At 37.7% G+C, this 21,788-nt stretch overlaps 7 protein-coding genes across 14 annotated transcripts in view; 4 read left to right on the forward strand and 3 right to left on the reverse strand.

Annotated features, from left to right (window-relative positions):
• Positions 1–21,788, forward strand: part of LOC105211651 (phosphatase and actin regulator 4B) — a 216,855-nt gene that overhangs the window by 19,361 nt on the left and 175,706 nt on the right. The gene's annotated exons all lie outside the window — the stretch shown is intronic.
• On the reverse strand, positions 4,404–4,818 carry LOC114804105 (uncharacterized). Its single transcript, XM_029040975.2, has 2 exons — positions 4,732–4,818; positions 4,404–4,637 (listed from the first exon to the last, which is right to left on the reverse strand). The coding sequence occupies exons 1-2, from the start codon at positions 4,741–4,743 to the stop codon at positions 4,404–4,406; spliced, it is 246 nt and encodes an 81-aa protein (XP_028896808.1). The 5' UTR covers positions 4,744–4,818.
• LOC105211579 (neuropeptide-like 4) lies at positions 6,662–7,162 on the forward strand. Its single transcript, XM_011183096.3, has 2 exons — positions 6,662–6,725; positions 6,819–7,162. Exons 1-2 carry the CDS (start codon positions 6,714–6,716, stop codon positions 7,050–7,052), a joined length of 246 nt encoding a protein of 81 aa, XP_011181398.1. The 5' UTR covers positions 6,662–6,713; the 3' UTR covers positions 7,053–7,162.
• On the reverse strand, positions 9,178–9,800 carry LOC105214868 (neuropeptide-like 4). Its single transcript, XM_011188543.3, has 2 exons — positions 9,673–9,800; positions 9,178–9,543 (listed from the first exon to the last, which is right to left on the reverse strand). Exons 1-2 carry the CDS (start codon positions 9,682–9,684, stop codon positions 9,307–9,309), a joined length of 249 nt encoding a protein of 82 aa, XP_011186845.2. The 5' UTR covers positions 9,685–9,800; the 3' UTR covers positions 9,178–9,306.
• On the forward strand, positions 11,412–11,947 carry LOC128921547 (pupal cuticle protein C1B-like). The gene is made up of 2 exons (XM_054229511.1): positions 11,412–11,544; positions 11,638–11,947. The coding sequence occupies exons 1-2, from the start codon at positions 11,533–11,535 to the stop codon at positions 11,872–11,874; spliced, it is 249 nt and encodes an 82-aa protein (XP_054085486.1). The 5' UTR covers positions 11,412–11,532; the 3' UTR covers positions 11,875–11,947.
• On the forward strand, positions 15,907–16,467 carry LOC105211598 (cuticle protein 16.5-like). The gene is made up of 2 exons (XM_011183126.3): positions 15,907–16,050; positions 16,165–16,467. Exons 1-2 carry the CDS (start codon positions 16,039–16,041, stop codon positions 16,390–16,392), a joined length of 240 nt encoding a protein of 79 aa, XP_011181428.1. The 5' UTR covers positions 15,907–16,038; the 3' UTR covers positions 16,393–16,467.
• On the reverse strand, positions 17,668–18,438 carry LOC114803523 (cuticle protein 16.5-like). Its single transcript, XM_029040982.2, has 2 exons — positions 18,279–18,438; positions 17,668–18,192 (listed from the first exon to the last, which is right to left on the reverse strand). Exons 1-2 carry the CDS (start codon positions 18,288–18,290, stop codon positions 17,965–17,967), a joined length of 240 nt encoding a protein of 79 aa, XP_028896815.1. The 5' UTR covers positions 18,291–18,438; the 3' UTR covers positions 17,668–17,964.

Consider the following 21,788-nt stretch of genomic DNA (forward strand, 5'->3'; position numbering starts at 1 on the left):
GCCGAAGTTTAGAACTTGAAAGTTCTGTATGTCTGTATCAAACACACACATTGGTATATACATAAGTACCGTTATATGTTTTTGTAAAGTGTCTGCGTAGGCCAAAAACTTTCTCGCCTACACTTTGTTGTTTCGTTGAAGTGTCGCTGTGTGTGTGTGTGTGTGTGTGTGTGCGGTGCCTACCAAATATGTAGGCTCACCAGAAAGATTGAAATGTTGCTCATACGCCGCAGCGTGCCATTAGGCTTTCGGCTATGCCATCAGTTGTGAGCAGTGCAGCAGCTGGTTTACTCGCACCGCTCGCATTTGTTTACACGCTTAAATAAACAGACATATTTTTACACACACGCACACACACACATTTACTTGTTTCCATATGTACATCAACCGTTGACTTAACTACTTACATACACAAAGAGAAAAGTGTACAGTTATATATGAACTTCCCACGCGTTGGTGGGCGTGGAAAATGCTTTTGTTGATTTTCGTAATTCCTTGAGCCTAGATTGTGGCTGATTTTGCTGTTGGCATACATATACACCTACTTTATACAAACACATACATATGTAAGTGAGTTTGTGTTTGAATATATTACCTTTAACTTTTTTTATTTTTTTGATGAGCAGTTTGCTCTGGCACTTCCTCATCTCAGCGCTTTTGCACCATTCAGTCATTGATAATATCTCTACGACTGCTTTTGTTGATAAACACATATGTGTGAGGAGCAATCAGGAAAGATTGGTGATGCTACTTAAGGAACATTTAGTGCATAATACTCAAACAATGAGCATGAAATTTTTTTTCTTTCAAAATATCATTTTCATATTCACATGCTTTATATATGGAGTTGTTTTGTAAATACAACTGTTATGACGTCTCTGTAAGTGATTATTAGTCTATATACGATGGAAGCGGATAAGCTAAATTGTTAATTGTAGAACCTTTTGATTTTTTCCATCTTTATTTGTTTCATTTAAAGTCGCTTAGTCTTATGAGCCTTATATTCTAAACAATTTCATAATCTTATGATATGAAGTATGTAAGAAGCATCCCTTCCTGCCATAAATCACATGCTCACCAGAGGGTTAAACGAGAATTTCGGCATTTTACTTCTGTGATTGTGTGTGTGTGTGTCAAACGCAAAGAGTGCATTTTGACGGCACTCAAACGCTTTAGCTCGTTGCTCAAATTTTGACAGTTGCATTCGCTTTTACTATTTGCCACAGCCTTCCTTCCTTTCAGCTGTCAAAGTTTTCTCGGCAATCGGCTGTCAGCGCTTTGATTTATTGCATGCACGTGCCCTTTTCACATACACTTTTTGTATTTTTTTTTTGGAATACTAGAAACTCTTGAAGCGAACTGCGTTTGATGAGAATTTTGAATGTCCATTTTTAGAGAGTTTGGATCAAATGTTCACAAGAAATACACATGTGACCGGGTTACTGTGCAATACTGCAAGAGTTTATAAGAAATTTCTGAATCAAATGTGAATTTAAAAATTTCGTGCTTCATTTAAATATATTTATATTTTATATATTTGCTAGAACTATAATTTATATAAACAGGATATCCATATATTGAATCACTAAAGCGTTTCAATTTATGAATCTGAACTGTATTAATTTCAGTAATTAAAGAGATTGACATCTTCTATATGCTATATGCAAATAGCACACATTATTTACACGAAAATATTAAAAATAAAATACCGTTATACATTGTTGCTTTATTCACCCCGCTTTGAATAATATTTACAGAATATCCCGGACTTTTATTGTGTGAACAACTCGTTCGAGCATATCTATACCAAAACTGCGAGTATATGCTATATCCAATTGATAAAGCGCAAAATTAATTATAGAGCTTACAATGCATTCGTGTGTGTGTGTGTGTTGAGTGTATTTAGCTACTAATACGTAAATTAATCGACTAATGGCCGTTTAACCGCTGCCGTCGAAGCGCGACCATATACATACATACATAGCATCCATAACTAAATATACATATTTGCTCGATTGTGGACCACAAAGGATTTATTATGCATATCTGTTCGTGTGCTAATGTGTGTGTGTGTATTTTACAAATGCATATTTAATGAGATTCTAAGCATGATCGTAAGTGTTTATATATGTGTGTATGTGTGTGAGGTAGTGTGAACTGATACTTTGTGGCACGCAAGCATATTATGGATTTAACGATATTTAATGATAAATGAAATGATTACAATGAAAAGTTATTCTGGAAAATTGCCGATGCAGCGCAGCAACAATATCCTCTGAGCTCGATATACAGTTAAGCATTGGAAATGCTTTAATAATAAAATATTTGGCATATATTCTGCTTCTTGTCGATTGACTCTATTATTGACTGAGCGATTTTGATCAAGCTTAACTCCGTTTGATCCTTTACCGCGGACGCTGGCATCTACCTAATCAATTCTTACGGCAAGTACCGACCAATGTGTGTTTTATTAGCTGATATATGTACATATATTTATTTATTAATCTTCCAAGGAACTCTCACACAGCTCGAAGGTGGTTCCATCATCTGTTCTCTTCATTCTTATGTTATTTTGTTAGTCGAGAATTTATACATTTGTTGGAGAGAATTATTCCGGGATGGATTTTCAACATCGAAGAATTCTTCTGCAAAGTCGAACTAGTAAGCATAAAAATAGGCCAAATATCTCGCTCACCGAAAGACTCATATTGTTCGGCTCTAGCGATGGTGGTTTTAGATCGAAGATATCGATTTTATCAGCATGCGCTATCAATTTTTCGTTTCTATGACAGATTTCGCAGTATCTTTAAAACGTTTAGTCTATTTGAAACCTCGTCAAGATATTTTTCATAATCTATCCTACTATTATAAAGAGGAAAGATTTGTATGTATGTTTGTAATGAATAAACTCAAAAACAACTGTGCCGATTTCACAAATTCTTTCACCATTGGAAAGCTACCTTCAGTAACCGAGTAACATAGGCTATATTTATTTCTAGAATCTCAACTTTCTGAAAATAGTTCTCAGATGAGGACATCAAAAAGACTTCGTGATGGAGAATCTTTATCTGAAACTGAAAATAGTTTTGCAAGTCATTCTCTTCGCATCGCCATCGCGTGCCAGAAAGTCGAGGAACGAGCGTTCGCAGCTGTTCGCTGAACAAAATTTCAAAACCTATAACTTATAACTTTAACTTTTTGAAATGTTTGTTTAAACCCATGCGAAGCCGGAGCGGTCAGCTAGTTCTAAATAATCAGACGACACTTATAAGACCCATGAAGTTATATATTTGTAATATCATAACATTTTCATTGAGACTTTTCAAAGCAACTTGTTTAAAATAGACCTTGTTTACCCAAAACTGATTGTTTTTTGGTAGTTTTTATAGTGGATTTTCAACAACCGTCCGACATCATTAGTTACAAAATGCAGCAGCTCTCTCACTTATAAGCAGAATTGTTGAAAACATTCAGCCAATTGTCAGCCAGTTTCAAAAACTATTTCAGCATACACCTACCTACTTATTCAGTTGTTTACCATAATGGCTGTTGACAGTGAATTTGAACACTTTCATTGACAACAACTGTCTACAATATACTCCGTTCGTCGCAGTAACTGTTTATGACTTCCACACCCGCAATGCGCTTTGACTTTGCGCCATTTTTCCGGCTGAAGTGGCACAACATTAACATTTAATCATTATCTGTCAAACGGTTGACAGCGAATAACCGACATTGAAAAGAACATGCCAACAGCCAGTGGAAGCGAGATAGTGCGAGAATTGCTGCTGTTTCTATTGATTTTTTTATGCGAAGACCGACATATTAACGACATCAACTGATGGATTTCACTTACTTCTTCTTATACCAACAACATTGGCGTAATTAGATTTGTTAAAGCTGTGACAAATGTCATTTGATAACATAAATATGAACGACTGTAGGTTTGTATGATTGAATGAATTCATTCATTTATTGTGCGCTTGAATGATTGAGGACTTAGTCGCTTTGACACTTTCAGTATTTCACTCGGCGCACTTTAAGTGAGTTGGAGAGCGAAACTTTTCGCTACGGAGCTGACTGTTTTGCTACGGTTTTGATGTAGTCTCATCTTTGTGGGATCTGGATTATGTTTGCTGTAAGTTTGTCCCCTTCTTCGAAATTCGAAAAAATGTTTACTGGGAATCTGTAGAGTTTCTGAGTTGGATAAGGCTGATTTAACATCTTTAAACAGTATCGTTAGATTCGCAAAAGCCGATAGCACTTTGAATATATTAATCCATTACAAAAAGTAACACTGGTTATTTCAAATCAGTATTCGATTTTTATTTGGCAAATTTAAAAAATAAAGAGAAATAATACTGAAGACAATTCATTAGAGGTAATCGTGTTCAAGGAGCTCTTCACTTCCTGAGCAATATCGAGCCGTATGGATAAGTGGAGTAGGCGGTGTAGTAAGGCGAGTAAGCCGAGTACGGAGCATACGCAGCAGCATAAGGAGCGTAGGCGGCGTAGGGCGACGTGTAGGTGGCGGCGAACGTAGTGCCGACCAGTGGCGTCGAGTAGCTGACCACCGGAGCGACGATGCTTGGCTTAGCGGCCGCCAAAGCGAAAAGCGCGAAACAACAGAGGGCAAACTACAGAGAGAGAGTTGAAAGTGAAAAAGTTTAAATTCAGTTAGTGAGTTCGTCCTTTCTCATGCAGGAGTGAGTGAGCACCAAATCCACTTACGTATTTGAACATGTTTTCCTTTACGATTACGTTTTAACGGTGCGTGCTGCGTGAGCTTAAGTTTAATATTGTGGTGCACAAATGAGACTATTTAATCATGGCAGATGCTACAAGCTTTTATACTCACGCACGAATTCTGCCCACCATTTGCAGCTTCCATTCTAGTCTATGCTTCCATTCTAGTATGTGTGCTAAGCAAAATAGGCTCGGTGGTAGCCCGGCGGCTAAACACTTCAACCTCCGCCACACGGTAGCCGGCTGTGCGCTAATGGCCACGTTAAGTGCTCATTACTGTCACTGACAACAAAAAAAAAAACACATTAACTACACACACACATACACCGGTGGATGGATGGGTAAATAGTTTTTTGCTTTCGCTTTTTTCCAATCGCTTTTTGCATCACTCTTGGCTGTCCATGGCACGTCGTCCGTGGTTGGGCCGTGTATCGGGCCCATTGCGTGCAGACGCTGCCGTAGTTGCTGGCGCGTTAGTTAGTTACTTCGACGCAATAAGTAAGGTAGGCTTTGTGCGCGCGTGTGTGCGGCGCAGATATTTTTGGTTTGTGCCACACAGCGACGCGGTGTGCACGGCATACTAATTCCCACACATGACTTTGGGGTTATTTTCATCAGATTGCTAAGTTTGTACTTTTGCTTTTATTCGCTTCTTCGCTGTTGTTGTTATTGTTGTTGTTGTTGTTGTATTGTGTTTGTAATGCTGCCCATTCATTCATGTTCATAGACACATAATAACGATCTCGACATGCCTCTTTCCATGCATTTCCATTTCAAATTGCTGCTAACATTCTTCGGCTTTGTTCTCAAATCATGCAATAACTCAATTATGACACCCGACAACAGCCGGATTTACGAATTCTCAACTCATACAGTGCTACATTTGTGTGAGTGTGTATGTATTTTAATTTCACATAAACAGAGTTTTACATTTATTTGTACTTGTAAAGTCGTCGATTTGAGGAAGGTCAGGTAGTAGAACTTAAGTTCGAAATCCGCATTTGTATTGACGTTGAGTTGCCTCACGTGCGCGCACCTATTTCCGAATCGGACGCCCTTATTGGTGGGTATAAATATTTATTTGTGAAATGCCGTTTTGGTTATTGCTTCGGATCTATCGTCCAAATCGTGATATTGTAAACGCATTCGGAATAATAATGTTTCTTTAAGTGTTTGCATGAAAACGAATTTGGTGTAAGACATGTATGAGTGAATCATCCGCTGAATACTCTGAGGGTCATCGATATTGTATATACATATTTACAATTTTTTAAGTTGAACGAACTGCCGAACCCCTTGGTAGGTCTCAATAAAATTATTATGCTTTAAATGTAAAAAACAAAATTGTTTGCTTATACGGAAGTGTGCAACGATAGAATTGTTTAGGCAATCAAAAAACCCCAATGAAATGCGTTCTCACCCCATAGAGGTCACTTTAGAATTTAAAATTGTTAGGACTTAGAATTAAAAAGCCGCCGTTTAGAACTCTAAGAACTCCGTTTAGAATTCTTATAAAAAGCTTAAAAAAGCTTTTGAATTGAAAGTACTGTAATTGTCATATGCTTGCACTACCAAAGTATTTTTTAATTGGTGAGCACAATAATGCTTTTATGTCCCGTCGTTAATAGTCACTAAAAATTAAGATTCCAATTTTACCATTTCCATCATTGTAAATAGAAAATAATGCCACAAAAGTGACAGGCGGTCAGTGAATCTCAAGCGAATAGCAAGTGCAGAAAATAATAATACGAAAAATACACACAAAGCATACGTTCAAACTTTGCATTGGCCTCTGCCTCTTATGGGGCGGCATGCGTTTGTCACCCACACACGCCTTGGACATTGAAATGCTTAACCGCTTTGGCACCTACAATTCGTACTCGCACTAAAATTGTATTTAAACCCGATCAATCAACCAATTTGACATCAGTTACTTTTTGCTCGACAACAACTACCAAACAATCAAAATGTTCAAATACGTAAGCAAAATTAGTTGGTGAAAATTAAATTAAAAAATTTCTTCGAATTAAAATTGTTATTTCTAATAATCGCTTTATAAACCCTCCTCACAGTTCGCTCTTGTTTTCGTCGCACTCTTCGCCTTCGCTGCTGCTGAGCCCAAACCCGCTGTGTTAGCTGCTCCATTGGCCTACTCCGCCCCATTGGTCACTTCCCCTTATACGGCGGCCTATGCTGCACCATATGCCGCTTACGCTTCACCCTACGCCGCTCCCTATGCAGCCTATGCTTCACCCTACGCCTACTCCGCTTACCCATACAACGCCGCCTATGTGCTCCGCAAGTAAACGGAATATCACAGCTGAAAACCTGATCTATTTGATGAAGTGAAAGGACAATTGATTTGGATATGAATTCTTCGGAATTGAAAAAATAAAACAAACGATTTAAAACAAAAAAAAAACTGTTTATTTGTATTACTAGTTCAAATAACGAAATCATAATTAGTAGTTGTTGAAAGACAGTCAAATAGTTTATAAACAAAATTGCAAATTGGTTCATAGAAGCCTTTTCATTAGTCTATGAAATGGTACCAGAAAAGTAAACATAGAGTTGAAACTAATACTTTTGATAAACTAATACTATTTGTGAGAATTCATAAAAATCATATATCATATTTCATATTTTGGAATAATATTCTTATTAACTACTTCTTTAGATGATATTGTTTTCCAGGTCAAAATCCATTTGTGTTTTCAAAAGAATTTTTAATATTCTGGTAATGTCACGAAGATCAAACGAGTGTGAGAATTTCAAACATGAAATACCTCACAAAATCCATCAGATTTTTAGAGACCCTTAACACTACGTTTATTCCTTAAATTCGCTTGCCCTTTTTTGCTGAATAGGCGGCAACATACCAAGTTGAAGTGTACATCTACACAGAATGACAACGTAAGAAGACATATATATATACATATGGGATATGAATTACCCAAATAAATGTAATAAAAATTATAGTTTAAGGTCTTACGAGTATATAGAAATTAGTTCCAGCAGTTTGTACTTATACACTTTCGAATGCTTCAGTCGTCCACTTCTCTGCAGCTTTTATGTGAAATACAATCCTGAATCCACGAAATATAGGACATAATCAAATATCTGTTTTCTTTTTTGTCAATTCTTGTCCAGAATTTGGGTACTATACTGGTTTTAGAAAGTGTAGCTATGAGTACAATCGGCTGATAAGTAAATGCTCAACAATATGTAGATGTTTGCTTTGTACCTTTTAAAAGGTTATTGGCTCGCCAGAAACAACATAACCAATACCAACAATGGAAATCCAAAATGAGAGCATATTTTTTTAGATCGAAGCCATATTATTTACAAGGTTGTTCAATTACGTGTTGAAGTTGGCTGCGCAATAGAATCCAATAGAACCCCATCGTACAATTGAATAGAAGGACGTCAATACTTGCACCATTTAATACAAATTATTAATTAATTCAATTAATTAAGGGGTTACATGGGTTTTGCAGCGTAAAAAATGGCCTATTTTCAATATTTTTTTCTATGTAAAAAAATTATTTATTTAATTCAAACTTTTTTCTGTCTTATAGATATATATTTAAAGAGAAATTTCTGAAATTTTCAAAAAAAAATTAAAACTCCTCCATTGTGACGTCATTTCCATGACCCCTCGGTAAAAAGGTGCGTCCGCGTTGTCAGCATAACTCCTGACGGGATCATCCAAATTGAAAAAACACAAATAAGTGTTTTAGGTACGACCATAAATTCGTGCTTGAACGAAGAAAGACAAAAAAAGTAAAAATTGACATTTTCCAAAAAAAAAATAAAAATTTCGGTAAAATTTCCTTGACATATTGTTTTTTTTTTTTTTTTAAATAGTTGTAATTGAAAAAAATAAAATCCTTCGTTCAAGCACGAGTAAATTGTATCTCGAACACCTGTGCAAAGTTTGATCAAGATCGGTTGAGTAGTTTTCGAGAAAATTTGACAACCGATTTTGAAAACACGGTTCCGAGAAAAACGCCTTTAAAGTTTTGAGTAACAATAATACCTGACTTGGAGCGTACACCTTCCAAAGGCTGTATCTCCGAAACTACTATTCGGATCGACTTGAAAATTTAGGATAATATTCTTTAGTTGTTGTAGATATTAATAAGCCAAAAAACAAAAAAAGATTTTTTGATTTTTTGAACGAAATCCATGTGAACCAAGGATCAATCACTAATAATCGGAAAATGGATATTATGGTTGTAACTTCATTATACATTGGGATTGAGGTGTCCCGTATTATTCCCATTATGTTATCGAGAACAATTTTCAAATTTACTCCCTGAAATACTTATGAAAATATCGTTTGGATATATGAATAAACAACCGGAAGAATTTCAATTATTTTCCTAGAGCAAATCGACTTCAATGAAATAGAAAAACAAACTCAAATCATTTTCGTTTTTAGTTTTCCATATATTTATTTTTTTTCTCGTAACATTTTCAGCAACAATTTGTCTATCGACAGCATATTCAGTCGTTTTCAGCCTTTTTTAATATTCGCTCAAACACTCAGTCTCCAGTTTACTTGCGGAGCACATAGGCGGAGCTGTAGGGATAAGCGGAGTAGGCAGCATAGGGTGAAGCGTAGGCCGCATAGGGAGCGGCGTAGGGTGAAGCGTAAGCGGCATATGGGGCAGCATAGGCCGCCGCATAAGGGGAAGCGACCAATGGGGCGGAGTAGGTCAATGGAGCAGCTAACACAGCGGGTTTGGGCTCGGCAGCAGCGAAGGCGAAGAGGGCGACGAAAACGAGAGCGAACTGTAAGTAGATGAAGTAATTAATAAAGGATTATTGAATTGTGTCACAAAGTCCACATATGTATGTATGGATTTGTGAGATTGGACGGATTCCAGAACTATAGAACTATTGAATATGAAATTCACTTACGTATTTGAACATTTTGATTGTTTTGTTGTTTGGTGGTTGTTTTACTGTTGTAGAGCAAAATGTAACTGATGAATAATTTGGTGTAGACTCTAGCTTAAATACAATTTCTGAATACAGCGACTGTATATTGAAGGTAAATAAAGGGTGATTTTTTAAGAGCTTGATAACGCATAAAATTTGCAAAATCTCATCGGTTCTTTATTTGAAACGTTAGATTGGTTCATGACATTTACTTTTTGAAGATAATTTCATTTAAATGTTGACCGCGGCTGCGTCTTAGGTGGTCCATTCGGAAAGTCCAATTTTGGGCAACTTTTTCGAGCATTTCGGCCGGAATAGCCCGAATTTCTTCGGAAATGTTGTCTTCCAAAGCTGGAATAGTTGCTGGCTTATTTCTGTAGACTTTAGACTTGACGTAGCCCCACAAAAAATAGTCTAAAGGCGTTAAATCGCATGATCTTGGTGGCCAACTTACGGGTCCATTTCTTGAGATGAATTGTTCTCCGAAGTTTTCCCTCAAAATGGCCATAAAATCGCGAGCTGTGTGGCATGTAGCGCCATCTTGTTGAAACCACATGTCAACCAAGTTCAGTTCTTCCATTTTTGGCAACAAAAAGTTTGTTAGCATCGAACGATAGCGATCGCCATTCACCGTAACGTTGCGTCCAACAGCATCTTTGAAAAAATACGGTCCAATGATTCCACCAGCGTACAAACCACACCAAACAGTGCATTTTTCGGGATGCATGGGCAGTTCTTGAACGGCTTCTGGTTGCTCTTCACCCCAAATGCGGCAATTTTGCTTATTTACGTAGCCATTCAACCAGAAATGAGCCTCATCGCTGAACAAAATTTGTCGATAAAAAAGCGGATTTCACATTTCGAACCGAACACTGATTTTGGTAATAAAATTCAATGATTTGCAAGCGTTGCTCGTTAGTAAGTCTATTCATGATGAAATGTCAAAGCATACTGAGCATCTTTCTCTTTGACACCATGTCTGAAATCCCACGTGATCTGTCAAATACTAATGCATGAAAATCCTAACCTCAAAAAAATCACCCGTTATATACAATAAATGAGTGTAAGTGCCAACAATTCATTGACTTGTGCTCGTGCCGAATTGGGTGGGTGAGCGAACCGAGCGAAAAAGGTGACATTACTGACCTATACACGTACGAGTACTTGGCTCGTCGAATTGGTAAATGCTAATTGGCAATTTTTGCACTAACAAGTGTGTGTCGATGTAAGCCTAGATGTCGCATGCAGGCAACACCAAATAAATGTGAACTGATGTATTGGAGGTCAAGGGACACTAAAATGGGAAGTAGAGGTGGAATTTGATTATATTAAAAATTCATAATTATAATTATAATTACATGCAAACAGCAAGGATAAATGAAATAATTGATCAAAGTATTTTGTACTACATATATTCTATAAGGAAATTACTTGGAAACTTCTATTAAATTTAGTATAAAAATACACACATACATACTATTTTGCTGTCCTTGAACGACAGTGAAAAGTCGAAGACAAAATGCCGATTTAATATGCGTGCGACAACTGCCTAAGTAACTGCTGAATAAATTTGGCTCAAACTAACGAGAACTACAACAAAACCAAACCAAATTTGCGACAAAAATGTACGTGCCCAAGCCAAAATTGTCACAATTCGCGGTCAACTATTGAAGTTGAGCACAAGAAGCGAATTATTTAAATTGGCTTTTATTATTGTTGTGATTGACAGAAAATTGTCTTATTTTCAAAAGTATTTAAGCTAGACATACGCACCAGAAATTTATCAGTTTCACTCTGCTTTTCTGCAATCAAGTAACTAACCAACCACAAACAACCAAAATGTTCAAATACGTAAGTACTGCTTAGCCATTATCCTCCAAATTGGCTTTATACGCTAATTATTAATTTCAACAAAAATAATATTTAATTATATTTGACTTACAGTTCGCTCTTGTTTTCGTCGCACTCTTCGCCTTCGCTGCTGCTGAGCCCAAACCCGCTGTCGTCGCTGCTCCATTGGCCTACTCTGCCCCATTGGTCGCCTCTCCCTACGCCGCTGCCTATGCTGCCCCATATGCCGCTTACGCTTCACCCTACACCGCTTCCTATGCGGCCTACGCTTCACCCTATGCTGCCTACTCCGCTTACCCCTACAGCGCCGCCTATGTGCTCCGCAAGTAAACGGAAAACACTTGAAAGAATCGGGATTGAGGGATTATGAAAATGGGATAATAAAATAAAAACATAAACGATAGCCAAACGCTTTTTCAATTTAAAATAGATTTGCTGCTAATTTAAGAATCGGAAGAGGATTTAATTTTACAAATTACTTTTACTATAAAAGGTTCCTAAAAGGGGATCAGGGATTACTCGTGTGATGAGGTTGTAACTTTGAAAGTTTTTTAACTCAGAATACGACGGTTATAAGAAGCTGCTGAGCTAATTTGTCCTTTTATTTCAGTCTTCGTGGTGATTATATATAATTATATAATATAAATCAAGAACAGCTAGGCAGTCGTGGGAAAAATCTATAATCCTTTTGATTTTCCATGGTGTTCCACTTTACTTAGTTTAGATTCCGGGGCTGATCGATACCATTGGATTTAGAGATCTAGATTCCGATAGTTAAGTTCTTTTCTTTTATATACTCTAACTAACTCCTTGTCCATTGTCCATAAATCTATTTATTTTTATTTATAGAATGACTTCCTTAGTATTTACAAGTATATTATTTAGTCATTACTTTCCGATTCCCACTTGAATGCATTTTGTTGAAGTTTTACAAATCAATTAAGAGCATTAGTACTTACAGCAGCTACTTGAAAGTTCCATAAAAATCAGAGTACTTACATTTGGCAAAAGTTGTGCAGTGCGGTCCAGCGACGGCTGGCGGAGAAAGCGAAAATGAGTAGAAAAACAGACGAAATTATTCATTGTTTCTAATTCAAACTGATTTTAACTGCGGCACCGTGCCTAATGAAACGGAACTTTAAGTGCTGCCAAATGAGCTCTCAAGAATCGGCGGATTATGTGCTTTGAAGACGGAGGCTGTGACGCATTGCTTCCAGAGTCAATGCCGATGCTTTACCGCAAAGTAGCGACTTTGTGTGGAATCTCTAATGATGTTTTTGTTTGCCCATTGATTAGTTGCCATGTCCTTGGGCACTACTGACCCTTCCCGCACACATCCACACACACACAGATCGCAATTGTGATTACTCTGCGCACAAGCGATTTGATACAATTGGGACCGTTTTGAGGGCACTGAATTAGAATGAGCCGACTCTTTTATACACATACATACACGCACACACTCGTACATATATGTATGTACAGATGTATGTTAATTATCATTCGCTTCGCATGAATCTCGCACTGCGCTGTGGGGCACATCACGTTGAATACTTTTCAAAATCCTTTTGTCCACTGAATTTGCCACTTAAGTTGCTGCTGCTGCTGCCATGTTGCTGTTATTGCTTTTGCTGTTGCTGGTCAGCAGCGCTCATAGCTCACATTGCTCCGAAGCATTGCTGAAATGGACAAAGCACTTAGTATTGTTTGAGGAGTCCATTCAGCCAGCCATCTTGTTAGCAATGTGCGTCCAGGCTGACCGAATGAAATCACCGAACCCATCCTCGGATGTATGTGTGTGCGTGTGTGTCATACTCGAATCTATTGTGATTGGTGGCAATGTGCAAGTTCACAATGTACCTGGTGGGGGCGGATGGAGAGGATGCTCGTTTGCGCTGGCTGTAAAGGCGTACGTAGACCGGAAATTTAATTTCGTTGTTCAAGTTGTAGTCGCGCGTTCGTTCATTTCATTTCGTATTCGCCACGTTGTGCTTTGAGGCGCTTTGATTTCACATTTAAGCCATTCCGTAATTGAGAATTCTTCATGAATTGCTAGCAGTTGTGGGCCATAAGGACGCAGGCAGCAACACACAAATGAACTCTGTACCAAAAATCCACACAAACACGAGCTCCCTCCCACACACCGTCACTCCCACACATACATATGCAAGGTTGTGCCGGAGCACTCAAACTTGTTTGTTTTCGTTATGTGGTTACGCGGTTACATTTCGTCGCGGTCTTGACGGTGGCACACACACATACACTCATACATATGTATGTGGTAGTAGATACTTGCTTGGCTTAATGCATAAATAAGCAAATGCGGTTCGCCACTCAGTTTCAGTTTGCTCTATCTGCTCCGCGACCGTCTTCGCTTCCTCGTTGTGCACTCTTTCCATTGTTCTTTTAAATTCGAAATGGCAATTCGTTGTCGGACATGACTGGTTTTTTATCAACGGTGCTTTTAATATTTCGACATATGAACAGGATATCGGTGAGAGAATTTGAAGAAAGAATATTTGCAGCTTCTATACTAAACACAACTGTAATAGTTCGCTCATATTTGAATATCGATTTTCACTGCAATAAATATAAACTTCATCAATCGCTGGTGGTCGAAATGGTTACTAATTGTCTTCGATTTGGTAAGAGTTAAAGGGTAGCGAAGCGAACAAACTATAGCAGCCGTTAAAACAAACTGACAACAAAGTCCTTAAGGGTCGACACCTCTGCTGGAATGATTCAAAATATGAGATTTCTACCATTTACACTACTACAACCACATTTCAAGATAACGATGTGTGCCTTTGATCGGCAAGTGAATTAAAACTTATGAAATGAAAGCGACAAAATTCATTAATTCAGGTTATGTTTTCAGTTTTGTTTTTATTGTTTTAATGTCAAACAGTGTTTTCCCTTTCATTGCCAATGAAATCCAATTCGATGCTATCACAGATCAACCGCTACATTCCGTTTACTTGCGGAGCACATAGGCGGCGTTGTATGGGTAAGCGGAGTAGGCGGCGTAGGGTGAAGCGTAGGCGGCATAGGGAGAGGCGGCGTAAGCGGCATATGGCGCAGCATAGGCAGCGGCGTAGGGAGAGGCCACCAATGGTGCTGAATAGGCCAATGGAGCTGCGACCACAGCTGGTTTAGGCTCAGCAGCAGCGAAGGCGAAGAGAGCGACGAAAACGAGTGCGAACTAGAAAGTGAATTACATTTGTGTTAAAATATAGTTATTTAACGTATAGTTTAATTTATATTACTTACGTATTTAAACATTTTGTTTGATTTAGTTTGGTAGTTGCTTTGTGCTAGAGCAAATTGTAACTGATAATAGTGAGGAGCTTCACTCGAGTTTAAATACTCTTCTAAATTCACGTACTGACGTTCAAAATAAAAATCGAAGTAAATTTATATTCGAGTTTGCACATTTTTCAGCAGTCAAAAAGTCTGGCTTTTGCTGAGGTTCGAAGGCAATTTTGTCGAAAATTCTTTTATTATTTAAATTTCGTGCAGTTTTGACGAGCCAATTTTCGGTCGTTACTTGTTAGCTGTCGCGCATATTAAACCAATTGGTTGCCTTAAGCGCTTCACTGTCATTTCATGGTCGGCGTGGACATGTGGACTTGCCAACCCACAATATATTTGTTAACATTTTAGTATTATTTAGAAAATGCTCTGCATTGTAACATTTAATTCCACATATTTGAGAGTACTCTTCTACTTAGTGATCTCTTTAGTAAAATGAACGGAAATAAAAAATTGTAATCCAGTTTTAGAGATCCAAAACTATGCCACCATTTATTTTTTAAACTATAATACTTGACCGATTGGATGCAATTAGGGTCCACTAGAATATCCTCTTGATACAATTACAAAATGAATGAAGTCCAAGTACAACCACATCCACTTTCAAAGTAACATCTTTAGTGTCCTTTACACACAATAGATGGGAATATTTTATAGGACATAATGCGATTTGGTTAAATCGGTTTCAACTTTTCTTAGACCTCCAAATGATTTCCGTTCTGCCAGTTGTGCGATATACATACATTGCCTTATCTCTCTGATATCTTAAATATCTAAATTACTGTTATCAGATATTTCAGATATTAAGGGAGTGTGTTTGGTTGTTTTGGCTATTTTACTAATTAAATGTTTATTAACCTCATGAGGCATACAAACATTTTATACATGAACACTCAATGTAAACATATCTAAGTAAATATGTACAACATGCATCCGCTGAAACGACTTATTGTGCACGGGTTGAAGGCCGCGAACCCACTTCTTTCCGCTTGCTTATCCTCCCCATTATTGGCGAGTGACTTGCATGCTTCAATCGGCTCAACTTGGCCGAACACACACACTTACATGTGCGCGCATAAAACATGAATCCACGAGTATTTAAAGGCGAGCGATAAGTCATTTCATTATCAGTTTAGTTTCGCTGCACTACAGTAAAACACCGAACAACAAACAAAAATCAAAATGTTCAAATACGTAAGTGAATTCCATTGTTCATAGCTCATAATCAAATAAATACCAGCCGATTTGCATAAATTTATTAAATGATTGGTGTAACCATTAATATTTAATTAATTTATTTACAAACAGTTCGCTCTCGTCTTCGTCGCCCTCTTCGCCTTCGCTGCTGCCGAGCCTAAACCAGCTGTGGTAGCTGCTCCATTGGCCTACTCCGCCCCATTGGTAGCCTCCCCCTACGCCGCTGCCTATGCTGCCCCATATGCCGCTTACGCCGCCTCTCCCTATGCCGCCTACGCTTCACCCTACGCCGCCTACTCCGCTTACCCATACAGCGCCGCCTATGTGCTCCGCAAGTAAACGGAATGTAGCAAAAGAAACCGGAACTGAAGTACAATATAATGAAAAAAATAAAACAAAACCTTAAACGATAAATGAGTCTTTTGCAATTTAATCGGTAAATAGGAGCAAGTAACTTGAATATCCGTAGTGAGTAAGATAGCGGTATTCAATATCAATATGTATCCAGCTCATTTATTACTCTTCTGTAAGTTGGTCTAGTTAGAGTATTCTAAAGTAACGAAAAATTATAATTTTGGTTTTAAATAAGATATGTAGACTGTTAAGTACCAATAGCTGGTTTTTCTACTTTTTTGTTTTTGGCGCTTTCTGTTTTTAAATCCTGATAGTTGTCAATATTGATAATTCTAATTTATATTGAAATCATTCTAATGTTATTGAGAGTCGTCAACGAAATCTTTTGTTTCTCTCTATCTCTCTGTTTCTGTCATTACCCGAGGTAGTATAATCCTAATTTTTCACTTTACAATGTAGGACATTAATTCTTATCTTTCTTATGGTAATCTTTTGTTATGTTCTGGAAACCTTACGAACTATATTAAATTGTAAGGAATTCACTGTAACTCTAATATGAACTAATATGAAATGTATCTAGGTATGAAAAGACATCTTTAGTGATCTCAGTCTTTTAACAGAAACAAATATTTTGGGGATATCTGTGATGCTATGTGACTAGTTTTGATATTTTCAATGTAACGCCTCGGCTATATTGGATTTAAAAATGTTGTAAACTTTATAGTCTAGTAAATCCTTTCTAAATGATCGGCAATAGAAATATTTTTTTCTTCATATCCCTCAAAGAGAAAACATTCTCTTTCGTTTAGTACAAAGTTGAGAAGTCTTTTAGTCCTTGCTGAAGTCTAGTAATATCAATGAACTGCCGTAAACATTAAAGTGTTACCACTTAACTTATAGTGAGAGGTATACTCGTAAGGGTAAACATTGTAAAAATCCACACATATGGTAGAATCGTATGAAAAAATATATGTATATTTTCAAAAACTTGGAAATTTTCAAGATATTTAGTCAAAAAATATTACCTTAAATTTTTTGGATACTGTATAATTTTCATCGAATTGTATATTGTGCGCAAACTTTGTTTCCAGAAAGAATCTGAATTTAAGAGTTACACTGTCTATAAGACTTCAAATCTGGGTATTCTTACTATATTCCTTATTATTCTTATTGACTATGTTGTCTGTTGTCTCGAGAACAACATTTTTTGGTTCCACTTTTGCGAAACAGTAGCTTTCAATGGTACATTGGGTTGGTTGATAATTTTAGAACAATACTGCAATAAACTAACTAACTTCGAAGGAATTTCGCAGAACTTACAAATCAGCATTTGTATTAGTATTTGAAAATTGCATTCTTATGCTCTCAAAATGAGAAGCATGTATGAGTGGCGTAGAAAAGAATTTTAAAATAATAAAAGTTTGTGATTTCGTTTTTAAATTTCCAGTTTTATTTCATTATTTCCAATAAGTTTGAGTCAAATTTGGTCCTATTCACTGCCAATCAATTTCAATTATTGCACAATCACAGCTTGACAATTCCACTGCTACATTCCGTTTACTTGCGGAGCACATAGGCGGCGTTGTAGGGGTAAGCGGAGTAGGCAGCGTAGGGTGAAGCGTAGGCGGCATAGGGAGATGCGGCGTATGCGGCATATGGGGCAGCATAGGCAGCGGCGTAGGGGGAGGCCACCAATGGGGCGGAGTAGGCCAATGGAGCAGCGATCACAGCTGGTTTAGGCTCAGCAGCGGCGAAGGCGAAGAGTGCGACGAAAACGAGAGCGAACTGCAAGGAAGAATACATTTTTAAGTAAAAGGTTCTCTTCGATAAACAAATAATAGTTTTTTGCGTATTTGATTGCGGATACTTACGTATTTGAACATTTTGAGTGTTTGGTTGGTGCTGTATTGTTGGTAAAACAAAACTGATGAAAATAACACATTTGCTTGAGTTTATATACGCTTATTATTTCTGCAATAGTTCAAAGCCCGACATAATCAATGGTTCGATTGCTGACATTGCTGAAGTTTTGGGCGAAACGTGCCGGGTTGTCAACAGTCAGCAGAGTTTGTGTGTATGTGTGTGCCTATGTTTATGAGTACGATTTTTGAGGAGTTGAGCTGCGCATTTTAATGCCCACACTTATGAGTATATGCTTGGGTCAAAATAGACGGCCCAAAATCAAAATGCACAACATTGAATTAAACTAATAAAACTATGTACTAAATTAAGTATGCAAATAAAGCAATTACTAAGGTCGCAATATAATTAATGTGTGTATATTTTTTTATTTTCATAAACGAAATTCTTGTTGACATTTTTAGCACACATTTTTTTCTTGAGATGTTTATTGTGTAACCTGTCTTATTGCTGTTGACGTCAAGTACTTGCATTACCATTTGTAATTAAAGGCCAAAATATCTGAACACATACTCGTTGGCAGCCGGCCGTTAGGGCTCGAAGCCTCGAGCTGAAATAAATAAAGCCAAATTGAACGAAAATGACCAAATGTCAAATGAAGCTCAATAACAGCTGCAACAACAACGGTCATTCAACGGAACGGGAGCGCGGGTGTGTTTCGAATGACCTGCTGCCTTTAAGCACAGCGTCGCTTCCTGCATACCAAATGAATCGCCGCTGCCGGCGTAACGCTTATCAATGGCCTGCCTGCCCATCGGCACTTTGTCCGTCGTCATGTCCGCAGTTATTTAGTACACAACTAATGCAATTCTTCTCACTTACAAACATACATACATGTACTTATACTAAATTCGTGTATTTCATTGGTGTTCTTGATTACATGCCATATATTTAGTAATTTATTATTCACAAATGTTGAAGCCTTGTTTTTGTAAGAGGAACCGAAAATATTTCTGATAAAATGGGTAAAATGATAATCACCGCAAATCTGTTGTTTTTAATACAAAACTGAGTCAGATTATTCGTTTCTTTAGAATGCAAACATTTCATTCAATTTATATTTAAATTATTTTTGTATTTCCTAATTATAGCTTCTTCACTTTATTTACGGAAGCTTGCACATATACACTTGTACGAAAATGCACAGTTTATACGAGGGTAATCCTTAAAGTTATCGGAAGCAAATACCAATGGACAAGGAAGCTAATATCGTGAGAACTTTTGTTGGATAGTTCCGTAAGCTTCAAAGCGCGTCTTCTATTAAAACTATGCCTTGAAACTCTTCGTTTAAATTTAGTTTCTCTGGAGCCCTTAAAACTGTTCTTGAAATAAAACAAATTAATCGGAATGCCCCATGGCTTGAGAGGCAACTTTGGAGACAAGGTCTTCAATGGCAATAGATTGCTAGATATTTATAGCTGCCGCAAGAAGTGTCAGTATTTAATTAATCTGACATCCTCAATTCAATAAGTTCACCTCACACTTGCACAACCTCCTTTGGTTACATGTTTAAATCGATTTAAATAAATAAATTAGATTTGGGCTAATCTTATGGATTGTTCTTAAATCACAAAATATTTTATTTAATTTCACTGAAACCAAAATACAACAACTTTGAAAACTATTTATTTATTTGCACGACGCGGTTTCCCTATCGGGATTGGATCCGGCCTTTCCAAGGGTATAGTGTCCCATATGCCAAATCGATCTGCAATATCAATATGTTTTGTCTCGTTTGCAGCGCCGCCAGCTATTTTTTTAGTAAATGAATTACATTCTAAATTCCTTGGAACTTATCCCATTCTTTTCCTACCTTTTGGCAAATTGTCGGGGAAATATATACGATCATCTTTAACTTTATTCAAGCTTTGACTTGAACAAACCTTGACAAACACTAAACACAAAACGATTAAAAATGTTAATTTCATTTTGTTGTACTTTTTTATTCGGTCTTAAATTTAATCCGTATAAGAATATTCTACAGCTGTGTTCCGCACTGTACTGATGGCGAAAATATCTGCAAATTCTTATAAACACTACATGTCGAAAGTAAAAAACACTCTCTCTGCTCTGAGTGTGTATAGAGCATATTTAAGCTGAGATGCGCTTCAGCTGCTGATTATCAGAACTAAAAGTGATCCACTGAATGTAGAATTGATGAGCGAATTACGCTTCATGATAAGGGAAAACCACAAAATATATATATATATATTTGGCGTAGGAACCGCTTTAAGCGATTATAGCCGAATCCACCAGAGCGCGCCACTCATTCCTCCTTTTTGCTTTTTGGCGCCAACTGGAAACACCAAGTGAAGCCAGGTCACTTTGCACTTGGTCTTTCCACCGGAGTGGAGGTCGTCCTCTTCCGCGGCTTCCTCCAGCGGGTACTGCATCGAATACTTTCAGAGCTGGAGTGTTTTCTTCCATCCGTACAACATGGCCTAGCCAGCGTAGCTGCTGTCTTTTTATTCGCTGAACTATGTCAATGTCGTCGTATAAATCGTACAGCTCATCGTTCCATCGTCTGCGGTATTCGCCGTTGCCAATGTTTAGAGGACCATAAATCTTGCGCAAAACCTTTCTCTCGAAAACCCCAAGAGTCGTCTCATCGGATGTTGTCATCGTCCACGCTTCAGCGCCATACATCAGGACGGGAATAATGAGCGACTTATAGAGTTTGATTTTGGTTCGTCGAGAGAGGACTTTACTTTTCAATTGCCTACTCAGTCCAAAGTAGCACCTGTTGGCAAGATTGATTCTGCGTTGGATTTCAAGGCTGACATTGTTGGTGTTGTTAATGCTGGTTCCCAGATAAACGAAATTATCTACAACTTCAAAGTTATGACTGTCAACAGTGACGTGGGAGCCAAGACGCGAGTGCGCTGACTGTTTGTTTGATGACAGGAGATATTTCGTCTTGTCCTCATTCACCACCAGACCCATACACTTTGCTTCTTTATCTAGTCTGGAAAACGCAGAACAAACGGCGCGGTTGTTGCTTCCGATGATATTAATATCATCGGCATACGCCAGGAGCTGTACACTCTTGTAGAAGATTGTACCCTCTCTATTTAGTTCTGCAGCTCGTATTATTTTTTCCAGCAATAGATTTAAGAAGTCGCACGATAGTGAGTCACCCTGTCTGAAGCCTCGTTTGGTATCGAACGGCTCGGAGAGGTCCTTCCCGATCCTGACGAAGCTTTTGGTGTTGCTCAACGTCAGCTTACATAGCCGTATTAGTTTTACAGGGATACCAAATTCAGACATCGCGGCATAAAGGCAGCTCCTTTTCGTGCTATCGTAGGCAGCTTTAAAATCGATAAAAAGATGGTGAGTATCGATTCTTCTCTCTCGGGTCTTTTCCAAGATTTGGCGGGTCTTTTCCAAGATTTGGAAAACCACAAAAGGAATTCGATATATTTCAATATGTATTTCATAACGTAGATAAGCTCTATTTAGCT

The sequence above is a fragment of the Zeugodacus cucurbitae genome, chromosome 4 (assembly GCF_028554725.1).
Source record: "Zeugodacus cucurbitae isolate PBARC_wt_2022May chromosome 4, idZeuCucr1.2, whole genome shotgun sequence".
In the NCBI taxonomy this organism is placed as follows: Eukaryota; Metazoa; Arthropoda; class Insecta; order Diptera; family Tephritidae; genus Zeugodacus; species Zeugodacus cucurbitae.